This window comes from Rhinopithecus roxellana, chromosome 5 (assembly GCF_007565055.1).
Source record: "Rhinopithecus roxellana isolate Shanxi Qingling chromosome 5, ASM756505v1, whole genome shotgun sequence".
NCBI lineage: Eukaryota > Metazoa > Chordata > Mammalia > Primates > Cercopithecidae > Rhinopithecus > Rhinopithecus roxellana.
In genome coordinates this window covers 175,361,292-175,388,136 of record NC_044553.1, presented here as the reverse complement: position 1 = coordinate 175,388,136, position 26,845 = coordinate 175,361,292, and the positions used below count along the sequence as shown (strand labels likewise).

Genomic DNA, 26,845 nt, shown 5'->3' with positions numbered 1-26,845 from the left:
AATTCAGTGTGCTGAAACTCAAACAGGCTTAAATCTGTGGGTTCATAATGATTTATTTTATTTGTTTATTTTTTTTTGAGACACAGTTTCACTCTTGTTGCCCAGGCTGGAGCACAGTGGCATGATCTCGACTCCCTGCAACCTCCGCCTCCCGGGTTCAAGCAATTCTCCTGCCTCAGCCTCCTGAGTAGCTGGGATTATAGACGTCCGCCACCCCACCCGGCTAATTTTTTGTATTTTTAATAGAGACGAGGTTTCCTCATATTGGCCAGGCTGGTCTTGAACTCCTGATCTCAGGTAATCCACCCGTCTCGGCCTCCCAAAGTGCTGGGATTACAGGTGTGAGCCACTGCGCCCAGCCCATGGTATTTTTTAAACGAAGTTAATTGGCCAAGTTTGGAGGATGGTAGGAGGACAATTCATTAAATTGAAAACTGGTAAATAAAGAACAGATGAAAAGAATCAAGCATTTAGTCGGCTTTTCCTATATAAACCATAGCAGAGTAATCAGTCAATAAGGGAATCTCTTCATAAAAATATTGCAACTAATTGTTGGGAAAAAGCTGAGTGTTGGGAGGCAAACTGAGGCAGGGCTTGCATAATGTCCTCTCGAATGTGTCTAGACTTGCTGGCTCCTTGCTTCTAGCCCTCCTAGGCGCCTAAGCTCCTATTCCCATTATCTCAAGTAGCAGAACCATCACAGTTGTAGACCATGTGCCTGCCCTTTTGACCTCCACATTCTCACCACCTGTTTCTTTCTTTGATTACCAATAAATAGCGTGGGCTCCCAGCGCTCAGGGCCTTCACAGCCTCCACGATAGCAATAGCCCCTCGGTGTCCCACCTTTCTCTCTCAAACTGTCTTTTTTCCTCAATCCTTTGACTCCGCCAGATTTTGTCACCCCCACATTCCTGGCTGTCCAATGTGGGGTGACAAAGACCCCGGTGAAGGAACGCCAGAGCGTGTGAAAGCAGAGGATACAACATCAAAGGACACCCGAGGAAGTCTAAAAGCAGCTCAGGGGGAAAGCTGAGCACTTGGAAGAACCAGGGTAACAATGGAACAAAGTGAAAGCAGTCATTCTGCTTAAATTTCTTAAGGCATTTATTACAAAGAGGGGGAGTGAAAGTTCGTACTCAGAATTTGTTATCACTCTCTCTAGTGCAGTAGAGTAGTTTTGCTCATGGTTCCCGGAACAGAGGACTAGGGAGTTGGATGAATGGGAGAGAACTGGCAGAGACTAAAAAAAAAATGTATAAAGATGGAGCAAAAATTCCAATCTCGGTTTGGTCAATGTGGGCGCTAATAAAAGCAGCTCTTGAGCCATTTCAAACAGATGATGAGGCAGATTCAGATGAGGAAGAGGAAGAGGAGGACGAGTGTAAAGAACTAAATTCAGATTCTGAGTGTGAGGAACAGGAAACCAGAGGAAATAAAGGGAAACTGAAAAAAGTATGTTTTAGCCCATCAGCTCCACCTGCTGAATTAAGTGAAAGGCCACCTCCTCTTTCTCCTCTTAATGGGCGAGAAGATGAATTAGCTACAAAACTTTACTGCTCCTGTAGGTGCAACATTAAAACCTGGAGCAATTGGTGCTATACAAATTTCTATTCAAAAGGCTAGAGCCGAGGGAGACCTTGAAGCATGGCAATTTCCCCTAACTATCATCCAGCAGGGAGGACAGCAAACGTCCTTCCACTGTGTTTCCAAAATGCATCTACAAAGGAGAAAGATATATAAGTAAAGAAAAGTGTACTATTCCTTTAAAAGCCAGGGTAAACTTAAAACCTATAATTGACAATTGAAGGTCTTCTCCGGGACCCTATAACACTCCAATACTACCTTGTCAGTGTAAACAAGAGAGTAGCCGGAAAGCACTGAGACCACTAACAAACAGTAGCCTTCCTACCAAAAATCTTTAACCCAGTAACCCCTGATAGCCCAAATGCATTCGATCTGTAACAGCAATTGCTTTGCTAACAGAAGCAGAAAAATAACTTTTAGAAGAAACCTCACTGTGAGCACACCTCACCAGTTCAGAGCTATCAAAAAGCAAAAAGGTAGCTTATTAACTCAAAAATCTCAAAGGATGGGGCTATTCTGTTAGAAAAAGATTTTACATTAACCACTGAAAATTCCCTTAACCCAGCAGGTTTCCTAACGAGGTATTTAAATCTTAATTACCATACAAAGGTCCGACCAGACCTAGGAGAAACTCCCTTCAGGACAGGAGGATAGATGGTTCCTCCTGGGAGATTGAAGAGGGGGAGAGAGAGGGGGAAAACACACACACACACACACACACACACACACACACACACACACACACACACACACACACACACACACACACACACACACACACACACACACACACACACCACACAATGGGTATTCAGTAAGTGATAGGGAGACTCTTACAAAAGCAGAGTTAGGAAAATTGCTTAATAATTAGTCTGCTCGATCTCCTGACCTCGTGATCCGCCCGTCTCGGCCTCCCAAAGTGCTGGGATTACAGGCTTGAGCCACCGCGCCCGGCCTAATCCCAGCACTTTGGGAGGCCGAGGCGGGCGGATCACGAGGTCAGGAGATCGAGACCATCCTGGCTAACACGGTGAAACCCCGTCTCTACTAAAAAAATACAAAAAACTAGCCGGGCGAGGTGGCGGGCGCCTGTAGTCCCAGCTACTCGGGAGGCTGAGGCAGGAGAATGGCGTAAACCCGGGAGGCGGAGTTTGCAGTGAGCTGAGATCTGGCCACTGCACTCCAGCCTGGGTGACAGAGCGAGACTCCTTCTCAAAAAAAAAAAAAAAAAAAAAATTAGTCTGCTCAAACGTAGGAGCTGTTTGCACTCAGCCAAGTCTTACAGTACTCACAGAATCAAACTATCTCAATCCTGACTCAAAAGATTACCTACACCCTCTCTGAAACGAATTTGCATAAGAACTGTTTATGGGAATGCATCTTGATGGGGCAGCTGGGTTGTTATGAAATATTCAGGAACCCAGCCCACTCTAGAACTCACCTATAGCACAAAGACAATGTTGGGCATGCTGGTAGAGGACCACTAGAATCCAGCAGCCCGGACCCCTTTGTGGTCAAGAAAGGTGGGAAAATAGGTGCAGGACTGCTACATCGGTAAGCATAACTAATCGGATAAGCAGAGGTCCATGGGTGGTTATGCACCCTGGAAAGGAATAAGCATTAGGACCAAAGAGGATGCTCCAGGACTAATGCTCATTGGAAAATGACTAGGGGTGCTGGCATCCCTATGTTTTTTTCAGATGGGAAACGTTCCCCCCAAGGCAAACACACCCCTAAGATGTATTCTAGAGAATTTGGCCCAAGAGTGTATGTACCTTTTTCCCTCTCAGACTTGAAACAAATTAAAATAGACCTAGGTAAATTCTCAGATAGTTATATTGATGGTTATATTGATGTTTTACAAGGGTTAGGACAATCCTTTGATCTGACATGGAGAGATGTTACTGTTAGATCAGACACTAACCCCAAATGCCACCATAACTGCAGCCCAAGAGTTTGGCAATCTCTGGTATCTCAGTCAGGTCAATGATAGGATGACAACAGAAGAAAGAGAACGATTCCCCACAGGTCAGCAGGCAGTTCCCTGTGTAGACCCTCACTGGGATGCAGAATCAGAACACGGAGACTGGTACCGTAGACATTTGCTAACTTGCATGCTATAAGGACTAATGAAAGCTAGGAATAAGCCTATGAATTATTCAATGATATCCACCACAACACAGGGAAAGAAAATCCTACTGCCTTTCTGGGGAGACTAAGGGAGGCACTGAGGAAGCATATCTCTCTGTCACCTGACTCTATTGAAGGCCAGCCAATCTTAAAGGATAAGTCTATCACTCAGTCAGTTGCAGATATTAGAAAAAACTTAAGTCCACCTTAGGCCCGGAACAAAACTTAGAAACCCTGTTGAACTTGGCAACCTCAGTTTTTTTATAATAGCGATCAGGAGGAGCAGATAAAATGGGATAAAAAAAAAAAAAAAAGCCACCACTTTAGCCATGACCCTCAGGCAAGCGGACTTTGGAGGCTCTGGAAAAGGGAAAGGCTGGGAAAATCAAATGCCTAATAGGGCTTGTTTCCAGTGTGGTCTGCAAGGACACTTTAAAAAAGATTGTGCAAATAGAAATAATCCGTCCCCTCATCCATGCCCCTTATGTCAAGGGAATCACTGGAAGGCCCACTGCCCCAGAGGACAAAGGTCCTCTGAGTCAGAAGCCACTAACCAGATGATCCAGCAGCAGGACTGAGGGTGCCCAGGGCAAGTGCCAGCCCATGCCATCACCCTCCCCAGATATGCTTGACCATTGACAGCCAGGAGGTTAACTGTCTCCTGGACACTGGTGCAGCCTTCTCACTCTCCTGTCCCGGACAACTGTCCTCCAGATCTGTCACTATCCGAGGGGTCCTAGGACAGTCAGTCACTAGATACTTCTCCCTGCCACTAAATTGTGACTGGGGAACTTTACTCTTTCACATCCCTTTCTAATTATGCCTGAAAACCCCACTCCTTTGTTAGGGAGAGACATCCTAGCAAAAGCAGGGGCCATTATACACTAGAATCAGCAGAAGGAAAAAGGGTAAGTATATATACAGACTCTAAGTATGCTTACCTAGTCCTTCATGCCCACGCAGCAATATGGAGAGAAAGGGAATTCCTAACTTCCGAGGGAACACCTATCAAACATCAGGAAGTCATTAAGCCCCAAAATTCTCCTTACCTCTGAGTCTACTTCCTCCGATCCCTGCCTAAAGATAATTTTATGGGGAAGAAGATTTGCTTGTGTCTCTCCAGGTGACAATCAGGTGCCTATGTGGGTGCCCACCAAACATCTGAAGATCTATCATGAGCCACAGCACCAAGTGGACCCACCCGTACAGTGCAAATTGAAGGTTTAAGGATTGCTTTTAAGCCTTGATTTGCTTTCTCTATGCCTTCTGTTAATCAGAAAAGGCCTATTTCTCACTATCAGTGGCCTCCTGGCTACAGCCACAAAAGTTTTTGCTTCTGTTTCAGTAGATTTACTAATGTGGGGGTGAGGGTATGCTTGCATTTTTGCAGCAGATGAGCGAACCGTGTGGATGCCCTCACGATGTGTACAACCATGGAACGGGAGACTGGAGGGACCCATGAATCCCAACCATGGCCCGGGTTCCCCTAGTATGAGCCATGAGCCAGCTGAATCTGAATACGAAGATGGAACAAGGACTGACCAGAGTCACGATGCTTAATGGACCAGTGCTTTCTGACTCAGCTCCTCTCTACCCTGAATACAAGAGCCCCTAATAGTTAGGCAGGAGTATCATCACCCCTATTCAGCATGAAGAAGTTACAGAAGAAGGACCTTCATCCTTCTGCAACCCCTAGGATTAAGGGTCCTCTTGTAAAAGGGAAAGGGGAGGTATGTGGGAAACATTCAAACCAGAGTGACTCCAGTTTGAATAAGGGCTAAGAAAAATGAAGCTGGATCACCAACTGGCAATTAAAGGCTGCACAGCCTGCAACTGCCTTGCTCAATTAAAAGAGGCAACCTCTTGTAATAATGATAGCTAGTAATAATGATAGTAGTAATGATACCTTCTCTTTTACAAAAAGAGGGCATGTTGGGAAAAAGCTGAGTGTTGGGAGGGAAACTGAGACAGGGCTTGCATAATGTCCTCTCGAATGTGTCTAGACTTGCTGGCTCCTTGCTTCTAGCCTTCCAAGGCTCCTATTCCCATTATCTCAAGTAGCAGAACATGTTCCATATAAATGCTAAACCATCACAGCTGTAGACCATGCTTGTGCCCTTTTGATCTCCACATTCTCACCACCTATTTCTTTGTTAGATTACCAATAAATACCGTGGGCTCCCAGAGCTCAGGGCCTTCGTGGGCTCCACGATAGGGATGGCCCCCTGGTGTCCCACCTTTCTTAAACTGTCTTTTTCTCAATCCTTTGACTCCACCAGACTTTGCCACCCCCACAACCTGGTGTTGGGTCTGATCACCCCAACACTAATAAAAAGAAATGACAGAATTAGAATATCATATTTTGCAACCAAGCACAAATGAATTAATGTAGTCATTAAGCATCAACGGCTGCTAATACCACAAAGACAACCAGATGGAACCTAATGGAAGAACACAACATGTATACAGTCTTGCTAAAGACCTAACATCTGCGACCTGATCAAGCCTCTGGATCCAGCTGCCAATTTATAGGAAATACAGAGGATAAAAAAGCATACAGAACTGCATCATGAGTAATCTACTAGCAAAACCCAGACTGTGCGAAATGCTACAGCCCAAAAAGCCTAGGTTCCTGAACAAACATATTGAAGGAAAAGAAAAATGAAGGAGGGAACCTAAAGATTAAAAGATTTAAAAGACTTTCCTTTTTTTTTTAATGGGCACGACTATAGTGTTTAAGGATGCACATCTGGTTGACAGAAGTATAAAGAAATACAAGGAAGTGATCAAAGTCACAATAGTGGTTACTTTGGGGAGGACAAATAGGTTATGACAAGGCTGTGAAAGGGCTTCTGCAATGACTAAGAAAATTCTCTCTTTACCTAGGTACATATTAGAAGGGTATTTTATAATTAAGCTATATATGTGTACATTTTTCTATGTGTTTTACTTAATACAAAATTTTTTCAACTGAAGTTACCAGCACATAATTCAAAAATTAAAATAAATGAAAGGGTATACACATTGAAAAGCATGTCTCCTACTCACCCCTACCCCACCCTAGATACCCCAGTTCCACTCTCTAAAGGTAACAACTGGTGCCACCTCCTTTTGTAGCTTTTCCAGAGAAAATGGATTATTTTTAAGGGATAAATACATGCCATAGCATTTTAACACAAAGTTTTCAATACAAAGGCCATGATTGTTACGTACCTCTTCAAAGAGACATAACGCTGCCTCGTAAAGGGAGCACAAGCCATCCGATGTTCTGGTTGGTTCTCTCCACTGACTCCGATCAGCAGATGAACCCTATAATTGAAACATTGTGGGACACAGTGTAGGAAGGGGAGAGACATATGAATTAAAATTACTTAAACAGTCTACAAAAACACCTATTTGAAGACCTGTTTATATAATTATGTGCACTGAAACCAAATCCTAACATTAGGTCATGAAACTAACTTTTACAAGGAAGTTTTATTAAACGAGCTGGCTACTGCATCACATGATAAATTACATGCCAATCCCTCACTGATTACCTTATTAAAAAGTGATTTATTCCAAGGGACACAGGGCCCTAGAAACAATCAAGGAAGCAGAATTTTGCCAGTTACCCACTCTTTGGGTGACCAATATCCAGAAAACGTGGTCTCAGAAAATACTCCCAATGGGTATATTGCCCACCTGCCTCCCACCTGACAGAATATAGCCAGCTTTAGTAATGACTTGACCAAAGCAGCAGAAAGTCTGTACCTCCCTTCTTAGTTTCACCACAACCAAGGTCCCAGTATTACAGTAGGTAGCTAGTTAGACATTAGCAGGGCAGGAGAGGGCCACCCCCCAACCCCTACCACCAGGTATGTCAGGTGACCATCAAGTGATGGTCAGGCAGTGGTTAACTGTCCCTCTAAAACAATAATTGATTGCAGCCAGTACCAGGGAAAGGCAGTCTCCCAATAGACAGAAAAAAACCTGAAACTTGTGATCAGCAACTTGTTGATAAGATCTCAGAAGCTGGGTGAGTGGGATCAAGCATGCACATTAAGAGGTAAAATGGAGGAGTTCAACTGGTATATGACCTTCTAGGGACATTCAGTGGGTAAGGGAAGAACGCCTCAAGAGAGCATGCGTACAACGCTGGTAAACACACTGTGCATGCTCCCCTCTCAAAGGCTGGCAAACCACTGTGCATGTGAACAGCCTACCCCAAGGGAAGAAACACAGGACCCGGGAAGTATACTAACATATAAAAGCCTAAGTCAAAAGTCAACCTGGGCACTTGATCTCTCAAGTCACCTGCTTGGCCCTCTTCCAAGTGTACTTCACTTCTTTTCTTTCCTGCTCTAAAGCTTTTTAAATAAACTTACACTCCAGCTCTAAAATTTGCCTCAGTCTCTTTATGCCCCTCAGTCAAATTCTTTTTCTGAGGAGGCAAGAATTGAGGTTACTGCAGACTCATAAGGATTTGCCACTGCTAACACCAGGAAGTCAGTTCATCTTTTTCCTAGCACAGCTGAGGAATCACAGCACCTCTCTGAGACTTACTGCCTACTCTCCACAACAGGACCCAATGGGAGAAATCATTATCTCATTAAAAAATGATAGGACAGGCACGGTGGTTCACGTCTGTAATCCCAGCACTTTGGGAAGAGGAGACAGGCAGATCATTTGAGCTCAGGAGTTCAAGACCAGCCTGGCCGACATGGCAAAACCCCATCGTTGCTACTAAAAATACAAAAAAAAATTAGCCAGGTGTGGGGGCACATGCCTGTAATTCCAGCTACTCGAGAGGCTGAGGCAGGAGGATCACTTGAACCCAGGAGGCGGAGGTTGCAGTGAGCCAAAATCACGACACTGCATTCCAGCCTGGGCAACAGAGCAAGACTCTATCTCAAAAAAAAAAAAAAAAAAAAAGATAAATCAGAAAGTGAACTAAATATCCATTGTCCCTCAAATTTCCATATCCTTAAGTCTTTAGAGCACAAATGTCAAGTTCTTTCTATAATTTATCCATCATATAATTGTGAAATTTTCATCAGTGGCTTTATTTCAAAGGATACTATATTGTAAAAATAACTGTATTCTAAATTATCTCTTCACAGATACATCACAGAAAAGTATATCCTCTACAGGGGAAGAAAGACTGACTTAGATAACCCACAAGATCTCATCCAACTCTAAGATTCTGTGATTTTCAAATCAGGCTATTTTAAGTAACATGATTCCAAAATAATAATTTAAAAATGCATATTTTGGACCAAGTACAAAATTCCAACTAACGTCTTCAAATGTCCACAGTATTTACACCTAACTCTAAGGTGTTTTTTTTTTTTTTTTTTTTTTTTGAGACGGATTCTCACTCTGTCGCCCAGGCTAGAGTGCATTGGCACAACCTCAGCTCACTGCAACCTCCACCTCCCGGATTCAAGTGATTCTTGTGCCTCAGCCTCCCAAGTAGCTGGGATTACAAGCCTGCACAACCATGCCCAGCTAATTTTTGTATTTTTAGTAGAGACGGGTTTCACCATGTTGGCCAGGCTGGTCTCGAACCCCTGACCTCAGGTGATCTGCCCGCCTCAGCCTCCCAAAGTGCTGGGATTACAGGCATGAGCCACCATGCCCAGCGTAACCCTGTTTTTTTTTTTTTTTTTTTTTAATATTTATTTACGGATTTATTTATTTATTTTTGAAACAGGGTCTTGCTCTGTTGCCAAGGCTGGAATTCATGGCAAAGATTATTGCTGTGAAAAGGAAGTAAAAACCTGAGACTCCAATGCACCCTGACAAAAGAAAAAAATTAAGCTGAAGGCTGACTTATGCAAGAAGCTGCCTTTCCTTTTGTTCCAAAGCAGAGAGCTACTGATGAAAGGGTGAATATCCTCACTATGTTCACCTTATCTTATATAAAATGCCTATCTACTGAGCACCAGAGAAATACGTAATTCCACTATTCTGCTCCTTTTCTCTTGCAATTTGTGGATTCAGTAATGTGACCATACCCTCCTTTTTTCCCCTCCAGCCTGCTTCTCCCCTTTAAATAGTGAAGCCCTCAATATCACCTTTGTAGAAACGCACAGATCTCTGTAAACCAAAACTAAAATACAAAAGCCCCCAGCAACCATCTGAATGGACTCCCTCCTATGGGAGGGCACTCTAAACTTTTACCTGAAGAACTGTTTCAGGCCAGGACGGGAAGTGGGAGATTGGACACGCCTCATTATACCCATCCAGCATTACACCCATCAATACAGACCTTAAGTCTGAAAAAATCATTTACAGTCTATTCTAAGTCTGCTACTTGGAGGCTTGGAACTGCATGATAAAACCTACCTCTCCCCAACCCCTTATTGTAACCCACACATTCCTTTCTACTAACTCTTTCAACCAACTGCCAATCAGAATGTTTAAATCTACCAAAGACCTGGAAGCCCCCTGACCTCCCATCCTTTCAGATCAAACCAATAAGATCTTACATGTATTGACTGATATACTATGTCTCCCTAAAATGTATAAAGGCAAGCTGTACCCCAACCGCCTCGAGCACCTGCCACAAGGACCTCCTGAGGCTCTGTCACAGGCACGTCCTTAACCTTGGCAAAATAAAACTTTATTTATTTATTTATGAGACAGAGTTTCGCTCTTGTCGCCCAGGCTGGAGTGCAATGGCTTTCTAAACTGAGAAAGATCAATTTCTTGTCTCAGAAACTTCTTGGTTTACACTCATCTCCCAGGTATTGTCCTTAACCTTGACAAACCTAAATTGATTTGAGACCTGTCTCAGATACTTTTTGGTTTACATAACTCACTATAGCCTCGACCTCCCGGGCTCAAGTGATCCTCCCACCTCAGGATCTATTAATAAAGTTTATTATTATTAAGGCTTATTAACTATTAATAAATATTAAATTGTATTTATACTATTAATATAATTATATACGTCAAACAAACATTAACTTCATCAACATTAATCCGATTAATCTGATCGGTGCTGATTTATGTTAGTTATATATTATATATTAGTAATTAAAATTAATATCATTAAAAGCATATTGGCCAGGCGCAGTAGCTCACACCTGTAATCCCAGCATTTTGGAAGGCTGAGGCAGGCAGTTCACTTGAGGTCAGGAGTTTGAGACCAGCCTGGGCAACACGATAAAACCCTGTCTTTACTAAAAATACAAAAATTCTCAGGGCATGGTGGCTTGTGCCTGTAATCCCAGCTACTTGAGAGGCTGAGGCAGGAGAATAGCTTGAACCCAGGAGGCGGAGGTTGCAGATCGCACCCCTGCACTCCAGCCTAGGTGACAGAGTAAGACTCCATCTCAAAACAAAAAACAGCACATTACTAAAGCTTATTAACTATTAATGACACTTACTTAGAATTTTTTAAGTTTTGTAATACACTAAAGGTTGGTTTTTTTGTGTGTTTTTGTTTTGTTTTGTTTTTGAGATGGAGCTTCGCTCTTGTCGTCCAGGCTGGAGTGCAACTGCACGATCTCGGCTCACTATAACCTCCACCTCCCAGATGCAAGTGATTCTCCTGCCTCAGTCTCCTGAGTAGCTGGGATTACAGGCATTCATGCACCACCACGCCCAGCTAATTTTGTATTTTTAGCAGAGACAGGGTTTCTCCATGTTGGTTCAGACTGGTCTCCAACTCCCAACCTCAGGTGATCCGCCCACCTGGGCCTCCCAAAGTGCTGGAATTACAGGCATGAGCCACCGTGCCTGGCCTACACTGAAGTTTTATAGGTTTTTCATTTGTGTGTGTTTGTGTTTTGTTTTGTTTTGTTTTCTGAGACAGAGTCTTGCTCTGTTGCCCAGGCTAGAGTGCAGTGGTTCAGTCTTGGCTCACTGCAACCTCCACCTCCCGGGTTTAAGCAATTCCCCTGCCTCAGCCTCCCGAGTAGCTGGATTACAAGCGCACGCCACCATGCTCAGCTAATTTTTTTGTATTTTTAGTAGAGATGCGGTTTCACCATGTTGGCCACACTGGTTTCAAACTCCTGACCTCAGGCAATCTACCCACCTCGGCCTCCCAAAGTGCTGGGATTACAGGTGTGAGCCACTGCACCCAGCCTATAGGTTTTAAGTTGCTCTATATATTCATCTATCCTTTTTCTATTCCATCAGGTAAATAAAACAATGGTAAAATTTACATCAATCTGTATCTACTGGGCAGATAAACTATACATAATTGCAAATTATTAAAACAGCAAATATCCCCAGCACTTTGGGAGGCCGAGGCAGGTGAATCATCTGAGGTCAGGAGTTTGAGACCAGCCTGACCATAGTGAAACCCGTCTCTCCTAAAACTACAAAAAATTAGCTGGGCGTGGTGGTGTGTACCTGTAGTCCCAGCTACTGGGAAGGCTGGGGCAGGAGAATCACTTGAACCCAGGAGACAGAGGTTGCAGACAGCTGAGATCACGCCATTGCGACATTGAGACAAGAGCGAGGCTCCATCTCAAAAACAAAACAACACAGCAAATATCCTGCTACCCTCAAATCACTGAAATGTCAGTCACTTTGGAGAGTCCTCCCAAAAGCCGACTATTACGTGGCAGAACTTTTGTGTCATCTAACAAGTTCCCCCTCGGCCTTCAAAAGCTGCTATGATGAAGTCCATGCGAATGACTGACTTTCACACCACTCTCCTCACCCCAGCAAAGCTGCAGAGAAGTTTCATCTTCGGGCTCTTCGTATAGCTTCCTTTTCTCTAAGATCTTTATTTTTTTATTTTATTTATTTATTTATTTATTTATTTTTTGAGATGGAGTCTCGCTCTGTCACCCAGGCTGGAGTGCAGTGGCACGTTCTTGGCTCACTGCAAGCTCCGCCTCCTGGGTTCACGCTATTCTCCTGCCTCAGCCTCCGGAGTAGCTGGGACTACAGGTGCCTGCCACCACGGCCGGCTAATTTTTTTTTTTTTGTACTTTTTTTTTTTTAGTATAGACGGGGTTTCACCGTGTTAGCCAGGATGGTCTCGATCTCCTGACCTCATGATCCGCCCGTCTTGGTCTCCCAAAGTGCTGGGATTACAGGCGTGAGCCACCGTGCCTGGCCTAAGATATTTATAAATTTACTAGGTAAAGTTTCCTATTGTCATAATCTCTATTATCACCCCACCCCATTAATAATCATTATTCTTAATTATTCTCTTCAGCTGTCCCAAATCCCTCACTTCTCAGATAGCTTTCAATAACTATGCTAGCTAATCAGAGCCTTCCAATCCCAGCACATTGCTCATTGTCTTCAGATCTGTGATTCTATTTGACTGTTTCTCTTATTGTTGGGTCATCTGCTATTAACCTGCTGCTGCCAAGTCAGTTTTTCTTTTTAATTATTTAGGATAGTGCTTCTCAAATTTCAGTGTTGACACGAATTACCTGGTGATCTTGTTAAAATACAGATCCTAATCAGTTAAGTATAGAAGAAGCCTAAGATTCTGCATTTCTAACAAATGCAGGTGATGCCAATGCTATTGTCTGTGGCTCACACTTTGAGTAGTAAGGCTTCAGAGTCCAGACTCAGGTATGGAATCATACCAGAAGCTAAGTGTTTAAAAGTAACTAGTCCCTAGACATACAACATGTTGCTACACCAACAAATACTTGGTTGCAACCTCTCCAAATTCCCTAATTAGCTGTGAAGCATTTCTGAGAAAAAACGCAATTGTGATCTGTGGCTTCATTATCTAAAAGCCACCTCTAGTGATTACCAAAACGAAAACAGATAAGTAGACTGATGCACCTTTCTAGGAGCTGACACCAGGGCTATCATGATCCCTCTTTTATGCCTTTCTACAGTATGGAGAAAAATGCTGAAAATAGCATAAAGTTTTTAGTGGTAAACTTGGGTTTAAATCTAGGCTCCATCACTTACTGGCTCTGACTGAAAGGGTCTCATCTTGAGACGGGAATGATGCCCACAACATTTAGAGCTGTTACATAATTAACTGAAATTATGTGCAAAACATGCTTAGCACAGTTCTCACTACATAGTAAGATCTCCAAACGGATAGCAATAATTATTATTTTGCATTATGTATATATATTGAGAAAGAAGAGAAAATACTGGGAGCCTTTAATAAATGACTGCCAAATGTAACAACACCAAACCAACAAAATATCCTACCAACACTGTAATAACTGTTGTTAATTTCTTCCCAAAAAAGTCAGTATTTAAGGATAAGTCTACTCCAGCTTCAGTCAATTATGATTAAAGACACATCTAAAACTCATTCTACACAGGCCGGGCATCGTGGCTCACACTTGTAATCCCAGCACTTTGGGAGGTCTATGTGGTTGGATTACCTGAGGTCAGGAGTTCAAAACCAGCTGGACAACATGGTAAAACCCCGTCTCTACTAAAAAATATAAAAATCAGCCGGGTGTGGTACCGGGCGCCTGTATCCCAGCTACTTGTGAGGCTGAGGCAGGGAGAACTGCTTGAACCCGGGAGGCGGGAGGTGAGCCAAGATTTTGCCACTGCACTCCAGACTGGATGACAGAGTGAGACTGTTTCCAAAAAAAAAAAAAACACACACACACATTCTACACAGAATTCTTAGTGTATTTTGTAAATATACTGGGGGAAAAAAAACAGGGCTAAAGCTGGGCATTTTTAGAGAAAATAAATTTTGAAAAATATAGCCCATTAAATGTATAACTTCATTTGTTCACATTGTCAACAAGATAGAAAGTTAAATGGTCCAAAAATAAACTGGAAATTAAACTAAATTTGGGGGCCAGGTTGTGGTGGCTCACGCCTATAATCCCAGCACTTTGGGGGGCTGAGGTGAGCAGATCACCTGAGGTCAGGAGTTCGAGACCAGCCTGGACAATTTGGTGAAACCCCATCTCTACTAAAAATACAAAAATTAGATGGGCATGGTGGTACATATCTGTAGTCCCAGCTACTCAGGAGTCTGAGGCAGGAGGACTGCTTGAACCTGGGAGGCAGAGGTTGCACTGAGCCAAGATCACACCATTACACTCCAGCCTGGGCAACAAGAACTAAACTCCATCTCAAAAAAATAAGCCGGGCATGGTGGCTCACGCCTGTAATCTCAGCACTTTGGGAGGCTGAGGGAGGCAGATCACCTGAGGTCAGGAGAAGTTCGAGACCAGCCTAGCCAACATGGTGAAGCCCCATCTCTACTAAAAATACAAAAAAATTAGCCAGGCATGGTGGCAGGCACCTGTAATCCCAGCTACTTGGGAAGCTGAGGCAGGAGAATTGCTTGAACCCGGGAGGTGGAAGTTGCAGTGAGCCGAGATCATGCCACTGCAATCCAGCCTGGGCATCAGAGCAAGACTCTGTCTCAAAAAATAATAATAATAAAATAAAACAATTTTTTGGTTTCACAGGTCTTTAGTTACCTTCTTCTTATCTACTATACAAAATAACAATTTTTCCCCCACATTTGTCTCCTTAAGATATTCAAAGACATAAGACTAGATGGAGTACATTTCCTTCCATTCTGGTTGTTTGTACTCAGAATTGCTTCAGTAACTCCACATTGCATATGGATGGGATCAAGTCCCCAAAGCCTATAGCATGGGATACAGAGCCCTGCCTAGCTTGCAGCCTCAATCTCATCTCATTCCATTCCATACATCCTGGGGCTTTCTTTCCCACACCTCAACTGCTTTGTGAGCCTCTCATCTGAAAACTTCTCCAGCTCCCCTGACACACACGCCTCACAATTGCTGGCAAATTCCTCCTACTTTTCAACTAACTTCAGGGGTACCTCCTCCATAAGACATTTTCTGCCCCTTTGCCTCCCGCCCTCTTCTTTCATCCCATCATCTCCTCCCAGTACAGACTTCTACTATAGCCCATTATCATTAATTTAAAATGTCTGTTCATCCCTCTTTCATTACACTGTGGGCTGCCTAAAGAGATGGATGCTACAAAGTTTATTCATCTTTTTAACCCAGTACCTAGCAGTATCTGGCACCCCATGTGCAGTAAACACCTAGTGGCATCAAAGGCGAATGGCATACATGTGGTTATTTTTTATAATTTGAAGATGTACACTGAGATTACTTCCCTATTCTCATGTAAGTTAATGAATACATTGTGTGTTCCCACCAAACTCATTATATATGTGTGGGCAGCAGAGATTAAGAATCACACAAGTAAATATAATTTACAGATTGAATTTATTTTTGTTAGGTCTTGTACCAGATACTCAATAGATGGTTATGTGGCCGGGCGCGGTGGCTAATCCCAGCACTTTGGGAGGCCAAGATGGGCAGATCACGAGGTCAGGAGATCGAGACCATCCTGGCTAATACGGTGAAACCCCGTCTCTACTAAAAAAATACAAAAAACTAGCCGGGCGAGGTGGCGGGCGCCTGTAGTCCCAGCTACTCGGGAGGCTGAGGCAGGAGAATGGCGTAAACCTGGGAGGCGGAGCTTGCAGTGAGCTGAGATCAGGAGCTGAGATCTGAGTGCCACTGCACTCCAGCCCGGGCAACAGAGCGAGACTCCATCTCAAAAAAAAAAAAAAAAAAAAAAAAGATGGTTATGTGTCTCTCCCTCTAATTTATAGCTTGGAGATAAGTTCTGGACCAGTTACTCAAGGATAGAGAAATTCAAGACAGGGAGGATCAGGTCAGGTTGGGGTCTAGTGTAATCAGAAGAGGCTCTACAAATTTCCTAGTTCTCAGACAACAGTAAAGTATAAGAAACACGGGTTCTAGACTGGGCACGGTGGCTCACGCCTGTAATCCCAGCACTACGGGAGGCTGAGGCAGGTAGATCACCTGAGGTTAGGAGTTCGAGACCAGCCTGGCCAACATGGGGAAACCCCGTCTCTACTAAAAATACAAAAATTAGCCAGGCATGGTAGCAAGTGCCTGTAAACCCAGCTACTAAGGAGGCTGAGGCACAAGAATAGCTTGAACCCGGGAGACGGAGGTTGCAATGAGCCAAAGTTTACACCACTACATTCTAGCCTGGGTGACAGAGCAAGACTCTACCTCAAAAAAAAAAAAAAAGAAAAGAAAAGAAACATGGGTTCTGGAGACAAAAAGCATCAAATACTATCACTGACTGTGCAAGAAGAAATAACAAATACATAATTCAGTCTAATAACCATTCCTTTCCCTTAAAACCAATCTGAGATTTAATTAAAATTCAATCTAACGTAGGCCTGAGGTGGCTTTGAGAGAGCTAAATTAAGTCAAACATATATTCCTCCCCAGAGTAGATCTGGAATTCTGAGAAAAGCAATCTAGTTTTTTGTTTTGTTTTTGTTTTTTTATTGAGACAGTTTTGGTCTGTCACCCAGGCTGGAGTGCAATGGTGCAATCTCGGCTCACTGCAATCTCCGCCTCCCAGGTTCAAGCAATTCTCCCTGCCTCAGCCTCCCAGGTAGCTGGGATTACAGGCACCTGCCATCATGCCCGGCTAATTTTTTTATTTTTAGTAGAGACAGGGTTTCACCACGTTGGCCAGGCTTGTCTCAAAACTCCTGACCTCAGGTGATCTGCCTGCCTTGGCCTCTGAAAGTGCTGGGATTACAGGCGTGAGCCACCGCACCCGGCCAGCAATCTAGTTTTTTAGAGGCATGTCTGCCCCAATAAGGAGCTATATTATCGGGTATGGCCATAGAGGGGAAGGAGGGAGGCACCTCCCTGACTAGTGAATTTGCTATTTTGTCTGAGAATGAGAGGCTAGGGAGAAAGAAAACTGGAAATCCAGTAATTAAAAAAAAAAAATTACTTTAGATCTACTTTAAGGTAGGCCTTCATGGAAACTCCATCTCTACTAAAAATACAAAAACAAAATTAGCTGGGGTTGGTGGCAGGGGCCTCTAGTCCCAGTTACTCGGGAGGCTGAGGCAGGAGAATCGCTTGAACCCAGGAGGCGGAGGTTGCAGTGAGCCGAGATCACGCCACTGCACTCCAGCCTGGGCAACAAGAGCAAAACTCTATCTCAAAAAAAAAGGGGGGGGGGGGGAATATTTAAACTATCCAGTCAATTATCAAATATGCATACAAGCCTAGACAATGAGGCTAAATGGACACTGACAAAAGAAATCTAGTTTCCTGGGGTACCCTCTTCCCATTAAGGAGGAATATTGTAGAATAAGACCTTAGAAGGTAAAGTCCTTGAGGAAGAGGCTTCTGCCTCAAGGTAACTAGCATTTTGTTCAAACACACCATTGGCAACCATTTAATCATATAACTATATTGTGCAATGATTAATATCTTTTTTGTAACAAAGGTACTGCAAAATAAATAGCCCGTAAAATGAGGAATTAAGTGACTTCTTACAGAAATATTAACATGTGACCATGAATAGATACATTATTTTAGGTCATTAAATGGCTTGACAGACTTGAAAGGAGTATAACATAAGAGGATGTTACCAGAAAGCATTAAGAATCAGAAAACAAAGTTAGAAAAACATGTGCAAGTGAGAGGATTTGAATATTGAATAAGAAAACCCAAAGAGGCCTACGTGCCTCCCAGAGCTGGTCCCTAAAGCCTTTTTAATTACATCATTGCATCCCTGGGCACCTCAAGTGAAGAGTACAGAACCCATGTCAACATTCCATATCTCAAACAAAGCATGGCATGCTTTTCTTTATTTTTATGTAACAGTAAGAAATTCAAATTTTCATAGATCTTATGATCTAAAATCCCCAAGCACTTACCTATGATAAAATGGTAAAAAATGACCCAATATTTACCATTCAGTTCATAAATGCAAAAAACAAAGTAGGTGAAAACTTAAATGTCCCTGGTTTGAAAATAAATTCAATATAATTGGTTTTTATGAGACACTCCTGTCCAAAAGCTTTCTACTTGTTGGGAGTAGGGGGAGACTTGAAATACATATATATCATTTATAAGTGACATTTTTAGTTATTTTAACTAAATAGATTTGTTGGTTGATACCTGGTAACAAAGGATACCTTAAAGACTAATCAATGTAAGCCGGGTGTGGTGGCTCACACCTGTAATCCCAGCAGTTTGGGAGGCCAAGGTGGGCAGATCACCTGATGTCAGGAGTTCGAGACCAGCCAAGGCCAACATGGTGAAACCCCGTCTCTACTAAAAGTACAAAAATTAGCCGGGCATGGTAGTGCACGCCTGTAATCCGAGCTACTCGGGAGACTGAGGCAGGAGAATCGCTTCAACCTGGGAGGCAGAGGTTGCAGTGAGCTGAGATCACGCCATCGTACTCCAGCCTGGGCAACAAGAGTGAAACTCCATCTTGGGGGAAAACAAAAAAGACTGATCAATGTAACCTAATTAAAAATAAGTCAGCTTTTAAGTGTTTGAGTCTTAATATTTTAAATTTGTATTTTAATTTTTATTTTGTTTTTGAGACAGATTCTTGCTGTGTTGCCCAGGAATGCTGCAGCATGATCTCTGATCACTGTGACCTCCGTCTCCGGGGTTCAAGCGATTCTCCTGCCTCAGCCTCCCAAGTAGCTAGGATTATAGGCGCACAACACCACACCTGGCTAATCTTTGTATTTTTAGTAGAGACGGGGTTTCACCATGATGGCCAGGCTGGGTTTGAACTCCTGGCCTCAAGTGATCCACCCTCCTCAGCTTCCCAAAGTGCTGGGATTACAGGCATGAGCCACCGTACCCAGCCTAAATTTGTATTTTAACATTTGAATTTTTATTCTTAGTTTTTCAGTCTTACAAATTCTTGACATTGATTACACTCCACTATTTTATTATTTATTCTTTAATGTAGTATCCAAGGTTATGATAGTCAAATAATTTCCCCTGACAACACGCTCTTCACAGAGCTTTGCTTAGCTCATCACTTCCGTTCATTCAGGTCTCTACTCTAATGTCACAACTCAGTCATTCCCTGACCACATTAACTAAAACAGCAACTTTTCACCTCCCAACCTCTGTCCTAAGTCTACCAGTCTCTATTCCCTTTCCCTCTTTTATTTTTCTTAGAAATTTTCACTACCTGAAATTATGTATTTATTATCTGACTCCTCTACTAGGCTGTTAGCTCCATGGAGGCAGAAACCGTATCCCCAAGGCTGTAGCCCCAGGGCCTAGAATAGTACTTGGCATGTAGTAAATGTTTAATATAAATTGGGAAAGATGAAAATAAGGTTTTTTTACTAAAGACCTCCTAGCCAAAATATCTCATTTTTCATAAGTCTGCTAAAACATAAAGTTAGATGAATTTCCTAGTTCATATGAGAATTCAGAAAGCTAAAACTACAAACCTGACTCCTGATACAGTAGTCTCAACACTGTACCAACCACATATACTAACATGCATAAAAGTTTCTTCACTCCAAGTATATGAAATATTTAACTCAACAACCACCAAAGTCTCAAATCATTCACTGTTACCACCAATTCATTAAAAACTTCATTGACTTTTCCTAAAACTGTTATGAGCTTTAAAGTTGAGATTTATAGTACGTACCAAAGAACGCCTCATTTGCATTAATATGGTCATAAAGCAGTCAAAGCTGATCATTCCTTCCTGGCTTGAGAGTAGTTTGCTTTTCTCCATGGTATGTACAACCGCTGAGGCTCCCAAAGCCATTTCTATCCATTCAAGAAGATACCGTAATGAGCCTCGTTGAGCTGCCAAACCAAGCAGCAACTCAGAAGCTAATCTACGACCTAAAGTGTCTGCCCCAGAATTAGGAATAGTTACTCCTTTAAGAAACGTTGTTACTTGCGATAAGCAGTCCAAGCCCATAGGAGGAATCTTGCTTTCATTTGCTAATGATAATGGTGGTAAAGAGCTCACAACTTCAATTGCAGTATGAATAACATCGTTGCAAAGACTGAGACCAGGTCCTGACACAGGCATCATCCAACTTTGTCTTAGAAGTGCAAATAATAAACTTAGACCAGTTCGAACACCCATTTCTATAAGTGCATCAGTGCTTGACCGGGGGCGTTCACTAACAGAATGGACATCTGCTGACCCAGAACTGCTCTCTGGAGAATGCTGCTGCTGCTTCACCTTGCCTTTGTCATGGTATTTATTAGAAAGTGCATAAAAGACACGCTGGAGTACAAGCAGTCGTTTTCTAAGTGCCCCAGCAAATGGGGAATCCGAACACACCATCTTTGCCAATGCTAGCTGGCTGCTAAGAAGAGCATCCAAATAGTGGTCCTGCTCATCACTTGAAAGAGACTCACGTTCAAAGTCTGGCAACTGTGGTCCTTTGAGGCATAAAACTTGTTGGGGCAAAGGTACTACTTCCTTATTGCTAACCAGTTTAGAATACAGAACAGCAACTCCCTCTCTTGTAGCAATAGATTCACTGTCCTCTGTAATCCAGGAGCTGTTCAAGTGTTCAAGCCATTTCAGCTTCACTGGTGGAATCATAGTTGCCATGTTGATTTATCCTTCAGCCATTAGTCCTGCAAAGGGAGAAGAGAAAACAGTCAAAAACATACAGAGGATTCATAAAATGTTCTAAAATTTCATCTTACATTACAATTAATTATTTCAAACTGGTGAAATGCGACCGGATGCGGTGGCTCAAGCCTGTAATCCCAACACTTTGGGAGGCCGAAGCAGGCCAATCACTTGAGGCCAAGAGTTCAAGATGTTCCTAGCCAACATGATGAAACCCCATCTCTAAAAATACAAAAATTAGCCAGGCATGGTGGCACATACCTCTAGACCCAGCTACTTGGGAGGCTGAGGCAGGAGAATCGCTTGAACCTGGGAGGCGGAGGTTGCAGTGAGCCGAGATTGCACCACTGCACTCTAGCCTGGGCAACAGAGCAAGGCTCTCTCTCTCAAAAAAAAAAAAAAAAAAAAAAAAAGTCTGGAGGTTCATGGCACTGTACGAATGTTACTATTTTAGCTTTGATAAATGTACTATGGTTATCTACTAAGATATTAACATTAGGGATAAATGGGTGAAGGGTATATGGAAACCGTACCATCTTTGCAACTTTTCTGTAAATCTAAAATTCCAAAATACAAAGTTTATTTTAAAAAACAGTAATTTCTGGCCAGGCGCGGTGGCTCAAGCCTGTAATCCCAGCACTTTGGGAGGCCGAGACGGGCGGATCACTAGGTCAGGAGATCGAGACCATCCTGGCTAACACAGTGAAACCCCGTCTCTACTAAAAAATACAAAAAAAACTAGCCAGGCGAGGTGGCGGGCGCCTGTAGTCCCAGCTACTCGGGAGGCTGAGGCAGGAGAATGGCGTAAACCCAGGAGGCGGAGTTTGCAGTGAGCTGAGATCCGGCCACTGCACTCCAGCCTGGGCGACAGAGCGAGACTCCGTCTCAAAAAACAAACAAACAAACAAACAAACAAAAAAAAAAAAACAGTAATTTCTTTAGATGTACCTTTTCCATTCAGTTCTGATTCCACTGTCAGTGTAACAGTGGGTTCTACATGCTGATGACTCCCAAATTTTTATCTCCAACCCAGGCCTTCTCCCTAACTCCAAATTCATATACACAATTGCCTACTTGGCCCCTCCACATGGCTATCGAACAGTTTCGGTTATGGCTGGATATCTCAAAATTAACATATCCAAAACTGAGCTCCTAATCTACCACTACCACTACCCCACCCAAACCTGTCCCTCCTACAGACTTCTTCCTCTTAATAAATGGTAACTCCATCCTTCTACTTCCCTGGGCCAAAAACTTTGGGACTCATAATTGTGGAATGGAATACCCACTTTGGAAAGGTGTCTGGCAGTTTCTCATAAAACGAAACATATATCTAACCCTATGACCCAAAAATTCCTCTCCTAAAGATTTATCCAAAACAAAACATAAGTCCATAAAAATACTTCAATCAAAATAGTGGCTGCCTCTAGAGGGTGATGGCATGAACTGACTGTGAGGAGCTTGAGGACACTTCTTGAGGTAATATTCTATGTCTCAATACTGGTGTGGAATACACAGGTTGTACATTTGTTAAAACCTAGTGGGCTGGGCATGGTGGCTCACGTCTTTAATCCTAACACTGAGGGAGGCCAAGGCAGGAGGACTGCTTGAGCTCAGGAGTTCGAGACCAGCCTGGACAACACAGTGAGATCACGTCTCTACATAAGAAAACAAAAATTAAAAAACTCAGTGAAAGTGCACTTGAGATTTTTACATTGCATTGCATGTAAACTTTACCTCAACAAATACTGAATAGTTAATGATATGCAAGCTAAAGTATACTTGAGGGAAGTAAATAGACATCTGTAATTTATTTTGAAATGCATCAGAAATAAGATGCATTGATATATATTTTTTATATATACACAAAATTTTTAATTACAAAATATTGCAGGGAAGGTATCTCTCAAGCAAGTCCCCAGAATGTCACTTATGATAGCTGGTAATAGAGAAAGATCCTCAATCACCGAAGGGAATTTAGTTTTCATGATATAGGCAGATCATCAAGAAAGCACTCCAGTGATAAAGATTCCAGACTACAGTAATTAAAAGGAGTTTCTCATTTCTCAATATGCCCTGTTAAATTCTAAATATAAAATCTGATGACACTTGCCTTCACAAGTTTATGATTACTATGCTTAATTCATGTTCCTAAGATACTCAGAAAGTATGCACTGAGGAGGGGGAAATCATGATCCTCCACCCCACCCTGACTTCATTTGGTATTAAACACCAGCATTGTGCAGAGGACATAAAAGTGCCTTATTTACCTCCATCCCTTCCCACATAAGCCATATGTAATTGTGCTCTTTTAAATTTGGAAGGCTTAATAGCTGTACAGGGATACGTTGTTATTCTAATTTGTATTTCCCTGATTACTAATAAATCTGAACATCTTAAGTTTGTTGGTCATCTGGATACGCTCTTCTGGGAAATACTTACTCATGCATTTTCCTATTTTGTTATCTTGTCAACTTGTAAAAGTTTTTCGTATTTTATCACAGTCTGTCCTCAACACTGTAAATATTTCTTCTAAATCTATCTTTTACAAACACACACATCTTTTATTTTATAGCTTCTGTTTTCCATTCTTGGTCAAAAGAGTATCCCTGCCCCACTCTCACACCCAGATGCCACATGAATTCTAGATTATCAGCACCTGTATAAAAACCACCTTGATATTCTTGAGAGTTTTTTTTTAAGAAAACACCTGAGTCTTTAGTCCATCTGGAATTAAAATAAATTCTACATTCATCTGGAAGTTTAATACACTCTATATAGCACAGGTTGAGTCCAATTTTATTGTTTCCAGGTAGAAGGCTAGTTATGCCACCACCATTTATTAAGTAATCCAGGACTTCTACATAGTTGAAGGCAATGGCAGCTGCACAGCTATCTGCCCAAAATTTCATCCCCAAACAGTAAAAAAACAAGAAGGAAAAATTAAATTCTATACCAAACCACAACTGTAGCATAACTTGAAGACACAGAATACCAAATTGCAAATAATTGTAAATAAAAAGAGAAAAAGTCAACCAATTCAGGGTACATGCTTTCACCTCCATCCACCCACAAGGCTTTGTGGCAAGCAAAGGCAGACTAAGAAAAACTGCAGAAAAGACAGAGGAGAAAGGCTAGTGAAGGCGCCTAAAAATGATTTGTAGTGACTCCCAGAAAGATTAAATCCACACCGCATCTGAAAACACTGGAAAAGTATCTGGGCAGATCAGAGCACAGACTACGGGGAAGAGATTTCAAGTACCTTTAATTTAAAGCATAATGCATGGTTTAAAAGAGCAGGTGCAATTAAAAAAGACAAGTGTGAAATAAGCATTTGTTGAAATGCAGAGGAAAGAAAAAGCAAAAAGGAAGGGAGAAGCATATGCTTTCACAACTGAGCGGTGAAGGGTAAAAGAAGAAAAAGGGGAAATACTTAGTGTCCTGCAAGACAAAACAGACCCATAAAATTGAAGACAGAACAACCCTTTCCTCAAGTAAAACAAACAACATTTCTGCTATTGTATTTGGACTTTGCTATATTGACTGAAGATAATGCAATTAAGAATATTATAAAATATTCAATATCATAAAAATGAACATGAGAAAACTCAAGTGCATACAGAGCTATTGCAGAAAACAAAAAAAAATTAAATTTCACATTTATCAATTGAGGGAAATTCCCTGATAACAACAAAGCAAAAGAAAGTTTAACAATCCAAACAAAATTAAATAAACTGAAACATATGATGATATGAAAAACCCTGAATCAAAAATTCAAAAACTGAAAGCAGAAATAGACAAAAAGGAAGAAAAAGAAGAAAAGGAAAGGAAAGAAGAAAGGGAAAGAGGTAACTGAACTCAGAAAAGAAATATGAAGAAAAAGTCAAAATTATCTCAGCAATGAAGAATGAATTATAAAAGTGTTCAAGGAAGAGTAGACTCAATGACATAAAGAAAAATCAAAAGGGTCAGAGAGAAATAAGTGGAAAGAAAAAAAGAGTAATATTCACATTATTGGATAACGTGAGGAAGAAAAACACAAACCAAACCAAACAAAAACAGAGCTGGTTTTATAGCTGTAATGCAACAAAACTTTCTAAAACAGAAAAAAAATCTGAATCAATATACAAGGTACTTGGGAAAATTAACCCAGACAATCAACTCCAAGAAATAGCCTAGTAAAACTATTAGATTTCAAAGATAAAGATAAAATCCTAAAGACCTCCGAGCAAAGAGATGAAATGACTTTAAAAAGCAAAAGAATTAGCCAGGCATTATTCTAAAACAAAATAGCACAGCAACAGCTTTTATAAAGCAAAAACTACAGGAGATGCAAGGAAACATAAATAGAAATGCTAATAACATGAGACATGAATATACCACTCTCAGTACAACATGGATCAAGTGAACAAAAATAAGAAAATAGAAGACCTAAACAACAAAATAATTCACTTCACCACTAATAGGATCTATTTCTGGATTCTCTATTCCAGTCCACTTGTCTATTCTTACAACAAAAGCGACTTGATTAAAATAGCTTTATAAATGTATAAATGTTCTGATGACTGGTAAGGAAATTCTCAGAAGTTTAAGATTATTTTTTTCAGGCCAGGCGCGGTAGCTCACGCCTGTAATCCCAGCACTTTGGGAGGTCAAGGCGGGCGGATCACGAGGTCAAGAGATGGAGACCATCCTTGTCAACATGGTGAAACCCCGCCTCTACTAAATATACAAAAATTAGCTGGTTGTGGTGGTGCGCGCCTGTAGTCCCAGCTACTTGGGAGGCAGAGAGGCAGGAGAATTGCCTGAACCCAGAAGGTAGAGGTTGCAGTGAGCCGAGATCACGCCACTGCACTCCAGCCTGGTGACAGAGGGAGACTCCGTTTCAAACAAACAAACAAACAAAAGATTTTTATTCAATTATATGCCATCCCTTCCAACACACTACTGAGGTTCTAATCTGATTAGATTTATGTATTTTCAGAAAATAGACATTTTTATGAAATTTGTTCATCCAAGGACAAAGTGTGCCTTTCTATTTGTTCCTATCCTATTTTAGATTTTCTTCATATAAGTCCTGTGCTTTTCTGTTGATTCTTAAGTATTTCTGATTTTGTGATTACTATGAATGGAATTTCCTCATTTCCATTTCTGGTTAATTACTGCTATCTAGTCATCTGGGTAAATCCATATATTTTCCAAAATTATACAAAAATAGAACAGGAAATGAATCAAAGAAACAGACGCCATCTAACAACAGGAAACAAAGGAAGAAAACAAGCAAGTATTAAAATGGTAAAACAGACACTAAAGGTCAGCTATAAGACCAAGCACAGCTACTACATCAACATCTGTAAAATTCACCTATTAAAACCAAAAGACAAAGATTGATATGAAATGATAATAATCTATATGCTAACTGAACAAAACATACATGAAAGTAGTTATGACCCAAAATTTATAATCTGCTATAAATTAAATGTATATAACTATAAATCTAATAAGTAAATCATTTTTAAAATGTATACCCTGTCTATAAGCAATGGATCTAAACAAGTGATTTCAAAATGTTGAAGATAAAACGTAGGGTAATGATATAACAAACAAATGCAACCAAAAAGAGTATCATCTATTAGGTAATAAATAGGACAAAAAGGGTTACTTGGTAATGATGAACAGTATAATCACTAATAAGATAAAACTGTCACAAACCTTTATGTATAAGCAGAGTAATAAAACAAAT

General features: G+C 41.6%; 1 protein-coding gene across 8 annotated transcripts in view; it reads right to left on the bottom strand.

Moving 5' to 3' along the window:
* The window catches only part of HERC1 (HECT and RLD domain containing E3 ubiquitin protein ligase family member 1), a 233,966-nt gene that overhangs the window by 153,246 nt on the left and 53,875 nt on the right, over positions 1–26,845 (bottom strand). For all 8 annotated transcript variants that reach the window (XM_030930058.1, XM_030930064.1, XM_030930063.1 and 5 more), the window contains exons 2-3: positions 20,149–21,104; positions 6,928–7,023 (exon numbers count right to left, since the gene is read on the bottom strand). In XM_030930058.1, coding sequence (XP_030785918.1) covers positions 6,928–7,023; positions 20,149–21,078 — 1,026 coding nt within the window. In that variant the 5' untranslated portion in view covers positions 21,079–21,104. The remainder of the gene's footprint in view (positions 1–6,927; positions 7,024–20,148; positions 21,105–26,845) is intronic.